Source organism: Nuphar pumila, chromosome 10 (assembly GCF_984573655.1).
Source record: "Nuphar pumila chromosome 10, dmNupPumi1.hap1.1, whole genome shotgun sequence".
In the NCBI taxonomy this organism is placed as follows: Eukaryota; Viridiplantae; Streptophyta; class Magnoliopsida; order Nymphaeales; family Nymphaeaceae; genus Nuphar; species Nuphar pumila.
In genome coordinates, this window is record NC_143258.1 from 92,271,805 (window position 1) to 92,281,181 (window position 9,377).

General features: G+C 37.1%; 2 protein-coding genes across 2 annotated transcripts; one reads left to right on the forward strand and one right to left on the reverse strand.

Moving 5' to 3' along the window:
- Positions 1-4,128: 4,128 nt before the first annotated feature.
- On the forward strand, positions 4,129-6,750 carry LOC149827360 (receptor-like serine/threonine-protein kinase At1g78530). The gene is made up of 5 exons (XM_090020296.1): positions 4,129-4,444; positions 4,525-4,863; positions 4,978-5,232; positions 5,357-5,490; positions 6,337-6,750. The coding sequence occupies exons 1-5, from the start codon at positions 4,309-4,311 to the stop codon at positions 6,535-6,537; spliced, it is 1,065 nt and encodes a 354-aa protein (XP_089876422.1). The 5' UTR covers positions 4,129-4,308; the 3' UTR covers positions 6,538-6,750.
- Positions 6,751-7,095: 345 nt separating this feature from the next.
- LOC149827361 (fatty-acid-binding protein 3, chloroplastic-like) lies at positions 7,096-9,046 on the reverse strand. Its single transcript, XM_090019310.1, has 5 exons — positions 8,716-9,046; positions 8,510-8,611; positions 8,188-8,343; positions 7,878-8,092; positions 7,096-7,578 (listed from the first exon to the last, which is right to left on the reverse strand). Exons 1-5 carry the CDS (start codon positions 8,891-8,893, stop codon positions 7,423-7,425), a joined length of 807 nt encoding a protein of 268 aa, XP_089875436.1. The 5' UTR covers positions 8,894-9,046; the 3' UTR covers positions 7,096-7,422.
- Positions 9,047-9,377: the final 331 nt, after the last annotated feature.

Here is a 9,377-nt window from a genome sequence, read left to right on the forward strand (position 1 = left end):
GCTCATGCTTGGATTATCTCAATTCTTGAGCTGAGTCGAGTTTCTCATGAGTTGATAAAAACAATGAGTTGCTCATCTTCTTATCCAGCCCTAGGTTTTGAGTCCACCCTAATTCAGATTTTTGGCTCCACCTCTAGTGAGGCCCCACCATACCCATATTAGCAGTGGTGCATAGGCAATAAAGTTACAAACAGAAAAATATCAGCAGCCAAAAATTGATGAAAAATAGAAACTTTTTGAAAACCTAGTGTTTTTTTGAAAAAATATTGACAATAAAAATAAATTTAAAATATAAAATAAACTTTTGTAAAGAAATATAAATAAAAATATGTAAAAATAAAAAACACAGTTTTTTAAATAAATAGACGATGAAAACATAAATACCGTGTTTAAAATGTGATATTTCCGTTACTTGCATCATTTTTAATTTTTAAGTAATTTCTCGAGATATTCTTGGGTCCATATACTCGGGCTCGATTCCCTTGTGTTTGAGTGTGCCTGCTCGTGCCAACGTGAGCGTGTCCGCTTGTGGGAAGCTAGCTTGGTTCTATAATTTTTGTTTTAAGAGCATGTCCACTTGTGGGAAGCTAGCTTGGCTCTCGAAAAATATTTATAGAACCAAGCTAGTTTCTCATAAAGTTTATAAAGTGCTAAAGAAGCAAGTGATTTTGTGCTTTTGGCTCAAGTTTTTTGAGGAAACAAGCTTTCAAGGCTTCAAGAAGCTTCTTGATTTCTATTAAGCTTAGGCTTTCATTTAATTGATTGGTACCGGCATTGCATGCTTTTGATGATTGGCATTCTTTTACATTGTTTTAATTTAATCATTTGGAAACAAGATCCTTGTCATAGAGTTGCTTGATTGTTGTTCCTTATGTCAAGGAGAATGCCATAAAGTATTGCATCTATGCTATCAGTGCTTTGTTTCTTTTGTTGGGAAATGAAGTGCCTATGGCAACTGAGCTTGATATTAAAGTAGGTTTGGAAGCCCTTGGTGCAAATAGTTGCTCCACTGAGATCAAACCCTTGGTGCAACGAGCTACGTGCAACCTTACTCCGATGATACAAACGAGCTTCATCTACTCGCGATGGTTGGTCCGGTGAGACTGAGCTTACTCAACATAGACCACTTTTGAATAGCCTCTTGACTCGAACTGATCTAAACTTAGACTAAGTATATATATATAAAGATAGTTTGTATTATGATACCATACAATGGTACACTCTTGTTTGTAAGGATCTAGCCACCAAATGGTAGATCTAAAGGCACAGATGTGTTTAGCATAGTTTATTTAATATGTTAGAAGGTCTAACCCATCATAATTAAAAAAAAAACACCGTTGGTGTATTGTGGGTCATTTGATTTTGTATGCTCTTAAAGAACTTGCTTACACATTAAAATCACATGATCCCAATCTTGCTTTTTACTAAACAAACCAAACGATCAACCTAACATGGTTTATTCCACCACAAAAAAATTGAAGACAATAATATGAAATATACATATGAGATAAAAATCGAAATTAGTTTTAAACTACTACCACATAAAAACACGGTACAATCTCACCAAGAAAATCATATTCGCAACCAATGATTTGCCCCGAACAAAAGCCAGTTATCTAAACAAGTCTATCCACAGGTCCCATGTCTACTTGACTCATTTACACCCCTAAGACTCTCGTGCGCCACAATGTTGATGTGTCAACGGTAAATTAAAATCCTCACATAACATGTGAACATGATAGCCGATTTGATAGGTGCTTTGATCAAGTTTTGCTTCTGGCATGACAACCAATCTCCTCTTATCTATTCACACTGTATATAACCAATCATCACTTATAGAACTTATATTCAATCACCACCTCACATCTCATTTGAGAACCACGCATGTTACTTTGAAACCATCAGAGTGGGCTCCGTGCCATCATCATAAATGAGATGTACGGCAAGGATAGGTCAAAGAATCAGTTATATACAATATGACCTGATCTGCTCTGCTCTAATGACTGCTATCCTACATCAAAATCACCAGGTGTGCCCGCAGTGTTGCATCATAACCTGACTTATTTCCCTTTCACATTGACCCTCCAAAACAAATGGAGCCTTAGCCCTTAGGCGAGAGGGGCTAGAGGATGCCATCTTGAAGTTGGTCCCCCACATGATGCAAAAAGGTGACAAGCCTAGGCTTCTTGCTCAACCACTAAAAGAGGGTTCACATGAAGTATGTTGGGACAGTAGGTGGGGGCAATTGACATCCCAAGCCATCTTGGTGAGGCCACGTCTCCATATAGATATATACTCACATGAATCACTAGAATATGAGAACTATTTCATGGGTTTTTTGTACTTTTCTCTTGAATCTAACTGTATGAATGTGATTTACATGCTTGAATTTATAAGAACCTGCTCTTGAATCATCTGATTTTGATGCATAAACATGATTTTGTTAAGGTTTGAAAATCAATGACTAATAATCTTTATAAATATTCAAGCATTCAAAAATCACATTTTTTCATAGAAATACATGATCCAATGGTTGATTCCTAGCAAATTCATCATGCCAAGCACATTCACATGGTTGGATTTACAAAAAAAGTGTTAGAAATGCCCATATTTCTAATTCTCATATTCTAGTTACACACGTGTGTGTATATGAGTAATGGGTCGGTGCTAAACCCATTTGGTGCTAAACTGCATGCTAAATAGTTTTTTTGGACTTTTTCATTTCATTTTTAAATTCTGACCATAGAGATGTGATCTATGTACTTAATTTTATAGGGATCGAAGTGTTTGATTCCAACACATGGGTGGGCTTTTATAAAAGTTTGAAAAATCAACCATCCAAAATCTTTGTAAATTTTTTAGGCTCCAAACATCATTTTTTTTCATCAAAAACACATGATCCAAGTGTGGATTCTTAGTAAATCGACCATGCCCAACACATCTATAGGGCCAGAACCTCATAAAAAGCACCGGAGAAACTGAAAAAACAAATTAGCATGCGGTTTAGCACCAAATAGATTTAGCACGTACCCATTACTATATATATATATAAAGAGAGAGAGGGAGAGGAGAGGCTAAGGCACATATCACTTATTGAATCTTCTTCACGAGCTTCATGCATAGTCAATAACACCCCCTTGATTGGATGCCAACCAATGGTTGGTGTGAAAAAATGTGGATAGGACAAGCTTACCCTTTGTAGGCTATACGCGTACTGCACTATCTCTCTCTCCCCTTTCAGAAAACGGGCTTCAGTTTTATAAATTTTTAGATGTGAGCCACAGGTTTCCTGAAATTTGCCAAATAAAGACTTCAGGTTACCCTCCAACATCTTGGCAAATGTGACTTTGAATTTTCTATGCTCCCATTGAAGTTGAAAATTGTGTATTTACCCTCACACAAAAAAAGTATAGTATGTCATTTCGGAATATTGCTGTCGTTTGACTCAATTTAGCTGAGATTTAGTCTTTGTTAATGGTCAATGGTAAGAGTCAGTCTCTATTTAACAGTTCTCAAAGAAACAGAGCCTCATATCAGGAAATTCAGAAACATGGGTCTTTTTTGGGGATTAAGCGCAAATGGTTGGCCCTAAATGGGAAGCTCTTAAAGATTTCAGTGTAAGCAGACCACCTTTTTGAAGATCGTCATTGTATTGGTAAAAAATAGAAACACTTTTAGAAAAAAAAAATTGTCAGATTTTATTACTTGGACCAATGCGTGTTAGCACATTAACCATTCGTTTAGGTGGTATTTTCCCTTTCCAATCCTTTTACAACATTTGTTGCTAAGTGATGCATACACGTCAACTATTTGTTTTGGGATTCTAGAAAAATGCAAGGTCATGCGTTATTAGCTTTGGATTAGTAAAAAGTTAGTGCTCAGCATTAAATTTGTTTCTTCCAGAGGTTATCAAATACCACATAGCAGCCGACATTCAGGTTTATGCTGACTTAAAGTTACTTTTTGCTAAAATTAGATCGTTGTATGAAAAGGAGACCTTATTTTTCCTTTCAACATCTTTCTTGTTGAAAATTCAACCTTTTGTCACCTTATGAACTAGTTTATAAGAACATACTCATCACTCTATATCAGTTATAAATTTATCACCCTTGAGAGAGAGAGAGAGTTTTCAACTTAAAGCCAACGATCTTTCCCTGAGATCGTTGGACCACGAAAAAACACTGCTGCAACAAAAGCACAGCTTCGTATCAGCACATTGTGAGAAGCAGCAAGCAAGTGAAATGTGGCATTTCTGATCACTGGGATCTTTTCTTTCCAGTGATTATCTCCATAGAGCGAATCAACACCATGGGAAATTCTCGAATACTAGTATTTTATATCACAATATGCGTTGTGGCATTTATCATTTCAAAGATCATCATCTCAGTCCTCCTCTACTTGAGATGGTGCAAGAAGCGGCAGGTTTTCCATGATAATATATCAGGTACTTGAAAATCTTTCATTATTATACATTCTTACAATTTCAAAAAAATTGCAAAAGATCTGAATAGCCTGCTGAAACAGGCGGAAAAATGGTGATCTTTAAATCATCAGTCATGCGATCTCTTACCTCTGAGGCCTTCCTCAAGAAGACAATGAAGCTATCAAGCAAGGACATTATCGGATCCGGAGGTTATGGCACAGTTTACAAATTCATCATAAATGAGAACATCTCATTTGCAGTAAAGAAGCTGAACAGGGACTGTGTTGAGAGGGATCGTGGGTTTGAACGGGAGCTCGAGTCGATGAGTGACATAAAGCACAGGAACATTGTCCCTCTTCATGGATATTATACTGCTCCACAGTTCAACCTTCTGATATATGAGCTTATGCCAAATGGAAGTCTAGATGCAATACTCCATGGTAACACATGCTAATATAGAGTTTCCATGCTTTTGAATTATCTAAATACTCCAGTTTCCATTTACTTCAAACTTTCAGAGTTTCTATGTTTTTGAACCTGTAAACTTGGTGCAGGAAAATCCAATAACCGGAAGCCTTTGGATTGGCCTTCAAGGAATAAAATAGCTTTAGGTGCAGCTCGTGGAATAGCATACCTTCATCATGACTGCATTCCTCATATAATTCATAGAGATATCAAATCTAGCAACATATTGCTCGATCAAAACATGGAGGCTAGAGTATCAGATTTTGGACTTGCTACACTAATGGATCCAGACCAGACACATGTATCAACAATTGTAGCAGGCACATTTGGTTACCTAGCTCCAGGTAAAATCTCAACTTCTATGGCTAATCTTTACAGTCTCCCACATAACTATTTTATGACCATTTTATGGTTTCTAAAGCATTACATTCTGACTATGAGGCACCTGTTATCTTTCTTTTTTCTCAGAGTACATAGATACTGGAAGAGCCACTGAAAAAGGAGATGTTTATAGCTTTGGTGTCCTGCTACTTGAGCTCTTGACTGGAAAGAAGCCAACAGATGAAACATTTATAGAGGAAGGCACAAGGCTTGTAACATGGGTAACGTCTAAACTACAGTAATAAATAATTTTAGCCTATGAAAAAGAAACTACTAGATAGGTCACATAATATGCAAGGTTTATGAACAGAAGCTTGCTTGCTTTTTTAGGTATTGTAGCTAGTTGATGGCTTTGGTGTTCTTCTGCATGAGCTATTGAATGGAAATAAACCAACAAAGTGAGAGAAATTATATAGTTTCCCTCACTGGGAGTTGAAACCATTGTTGAAGGGGCTGTCTAGTCCATTAAGTCACAAACAAACACAAAACAGAGCATTATCATTGAAACTACTATGAAAGGAAGCTGATTTATTTGTTCTATTAGAGAAACATATGTTAACAAGCAAAGAAACCAACAGGAAACTGCAACGTGCAAAGCATATGATTTCTCAGCTCTGGAATCATTAGTTTTAAGCTCCACTAGGTTGAAGAATCATTGTTTAGGGTTGAGTAGCCGTTCATATCTTGGTGCAGTCTCTATAAATTAATTGAGTAGCATCCAGATGCCTTGTTGTTCAAGTTGAAACTTGGTAGATTTGTTCTTTGATGTTCACCAAAGAATAGAGTTTTCCTTTTTTGAGCTCATGTTCACCCATTAACATGAGAAATCCTAAGCCATGATGTAAAGGTCATCTTTGCATAAGCAATGGACGGATTCATCGTTTTGCAAGAAGCCCGTCTTATCCATTTCACCAGACTATTTTCAAGATCTATGTTAGCTGTATATTATTAATGTCTTACCATCACAAATATCATGCATCTCAAAAGAATAAAAGAAAAAAATGAGTTTCCCCATTGACCATTGTCTGTGTAGGATTATCCACTAAGAAGCAGTTCATATTTTGCAGGTGAAAGCAGTTAGGGAAAGCAAGAGGGAAGAGTATGCAATGGATGATGGTTTAGCTTGCTGCCCCATTGAGGAAGTCAGGCAAGCATTTGACATTGCACTCAAGTGCCTGGAACCAGATCCATCTCAGAGGCCAACCATGAGTGTGGTTGTCAAAATGTTGGAGCAGATCAGATCCAACAAAGATTCTTTCAGTGCTTAAATGCTATCACACTTCGAATAGCTTTAATGATGATGTTAACCTGAAGCCTTTAATCTGAAGCATTAAACTCTTATTCCTAGACTTGGATATATGATAAACTTTTGAAAGATTGGCAACCCAACATCTGATTTATCTCTGGTACTGTATTGGTTATGTTATTCATAAACATTGATGGAAGACAGTGTAAGTTGGGGCTATATGATGGGATATCCGATGCGAAGACTTCATCACACGCCATCATTATCCATCTTCATCACGAGTGCTGCATCACTGCCAATATAGTGTGCCCATCCACTTAACAACAAGAAGACAGCAACAATAATGTAATTGTCATCTGATGATTCTGATCATTGTTATTTGAACATCCCTCCAAAAGAGCACAGCTTTCACCTTAGGTCAACATATCATCATAGCTGCAGAGTAGGCTCAAAAACATTCAACATCACTAGCGCTGTCTCAGAGACCACAAAATGCTTTTCATTTTCCTAGTTTACGCAGTTATTCTTTTGCAAAAACAGGCAATGAATATTTCCTTGTTCAGACCAACTTGAAGAGGAGTTTTGAACAGAATCATATTTAAATACCAGAATTGCCACCTATATCTGTTATTCTTGTTTATTCTTACAAATAAAATATGCTTCTTTCTTTCTCAACATGGGCAAGCTGGTGTAAACTGAAGTCTTTCTTTGAACAGAACACGACAAACATAAGCACTCATAGATGAACTTTTTGTATTGGATTTTTGCCAATCAAATATGAGCAAAAGGACAAGCATGTGGCATGAATACAAGTTACACAATTTTCCACTCCTACAAGTCTTAAGACAAAACTGGCTATTTTTAACAAAGATAAGACCCACTTATTTGCCTCTGCAATTACCCAGATTCATATTGAATTTGCAAGCCCTGATGCAACTGACTCTTTAAGGGAAGGTGAAACAGGAGACTCCCCAAAGTAAACATAAAATAGTGACGAAGAAACATTGATTGAGTCAATGGTAGCATCCACATTGAAAGGCAAACCATCAGCAGAAATTGAAACCTGTAGACATGGATGGCATGGATTACTTTGTTGTTAGTCAACTAACAAAAGCTGAACAATTAAGAGAACATGAATCCTTACATTTTAAAAGGTCTGAAGGAAGACGGAATTCAACAAAGAAGAAATGCCAAAGGGTAAAGAAGAAAAAGACGCCTTTGCATTTTTCAAGACTTAAATATCACTTTTTCACCATTTTAGAAATCAAATACAGAATCTGTGTAGTTGTCTTTAAAAAACTATGAGGAGGCTCAGAGAGAGAGAGAGAGAGAGAGAGAGAGAGGAAGAGACAGACAGCATACAAGCATTTTGGATGGTTGGAGCCAGGTGAGTAGTATCGCATTGCCTTGCTTTAGCGGCCGCACTTGAAATGTTTCTCGAAATTTGGATAGTGCAAGCTCGTCGTCAGCGGTCGGTGTTTTGATCCTGGGTGAAATGGCATCATTCAGAGCATCCCAGAAGGTTTTACCATCAACATCTCGAACTAACACTATCTGAATTGCTTTCTCCATTTGCGCTGTTAATCATGATTCAAATTTCACATAAACATGATCGACCACTTTCTTTCTCAATCGATCCATTCAAGTTCAAAGCAAGAATTGCTCTCCTTACCTTGAAAAATGGAAGTGAAAATCAAACCATCTTCTTGAATTTGAGCTTTAGATTTTCCTTTCCAAGCGGACAGTTCTCCCACTATACCAGGATGTAGGTATAGGCCGGTTGCATAAACTTTCACACCAATGATTGCAAAAACCTTCTCCCTATATCCTAAGGTTTTAGCTCGCATAAATTAGTGAAACCAAACCTTAAATTCCTTAGTGTGGTTAATCAACCAACCATATACTGAAATATCAAGTTGGTTACCGACTCGGGACCAGAAACCAAACAACGGGTGGAAATAGTTAGCACCATACTAAGAAATAGTCTTTACTACCTGTTCCAAGCAATGTCAAAGAGTTGGAGCTACCGGGTACCGTCAGTGATGTTGGAAACTTGACCTTGGTTGAAGGTTCAACAACAAATTCTTGGGTACCAACTGCGCCAAATGAATCCAACATCTCAAATCTATGCTCAATTCTACCTTGATTAAAACATATAAAGAAGCAACCAAGGGAAGGAGTAAAATAAAAAAGAATAAACCTGATGCTCTTAGAGTTGTAGGAGCCCGAGTCCTCTTATTGAATGTGGTGTTCAAGGTTGAGGGGTAACAATGCAGCGACGACTTCCCAGGAGGAAAGAAATTGCAGGATTTAGACATGGTGGGCATGCAAATGCTTGACGCAGAAGAAGCGGCAGGACTCGCAAAGATCGCAACCATTTTTTTCTTTTTTATCCCAATTCTCTTAGCAATTCCTACTCGAGTGGAGCCTCTCCTTCAGCATTTCCATTCCCTTCTTCAGAGTGATTATATATGACGGCTCTTTTACTGGGAGAGCAGCTATGGTCATAATTGCTCTCTCTCTCTCTGACAGAAAACAGCTAAGATAGATAAAAGTATAAGAACGGTATAAAAAAGGAATGAGCTTTTTTATCAGAAAAGAAAGGACATTGGTGTATTGTGGATAAGGAATGATCCCTATACCCCAACAAGGTAAATGGTAATAAGAAACTATTGTGTAAGAATATTTTTCTAAATAACAAATCACTATGAACTGTGCATTAAAATTAGGATTAAACCCTGAATTTTATAATAGTGTTGCTGATATTGGTTAACAAGATTTGAGTAGAACCTTAATGAAACATTCAAAAGTGCATGCAAATGACAACCAGTTGTTCAGCTAAAACTGTAATAATGAAACATT

What these genes read in the sequence shown, in the direction of transcription:
- LOC149827360 (XM_090020296.1), top strand. Translation starts at nt 4,309, where the DNA reads ATGGGAAATTCTCGAATACTAGTATTTTATATCACAATATGCGTTGTG. An exon ending in TTTCCATGATAATATATCAG is followed by an intron (nt 4,445 to 4,524) that starts GTACTTGAAAAT and finishes CTGCTGAAACAG; the next exon opens with GCGGAAAAATGGTGATCTTT. An exon ending in GCACAAGGCTTGTAACATGG is followed by an intron (nt 5,491 to 6,336) that starts GTAACGTCTAAA and finishes CATATTTTGCAG; the next exon opens with GTGAAAGCAGTTAGGGAAAG.
- LOC149827361 (XM_090019310.1), bottom strand. Translation starts at nt 8,893, where the DNA reads ATGGTTGCGATCTTTGCGAGTCCTGCCGCTTCTTCTGCGTCAAGCATT. An exon ending in TTTGACATTGCTTGGAACAG is followed by an intron (nt 8,344 to 8,509) that starts GTAGTAAAGACT and finishes CTAAAACCTTAG; the next exon opens with GATATAGGGAGAAGGTTTTT. An exon ending in TCCAACCATCCAAAATGCTT is followed by an intron (nt 7,579 to 7,877) that starts GTATGCTGTCTG and finishes CCATGTCTACAG; the next exon opens with GTTTCAATTTCTGCTGATGG.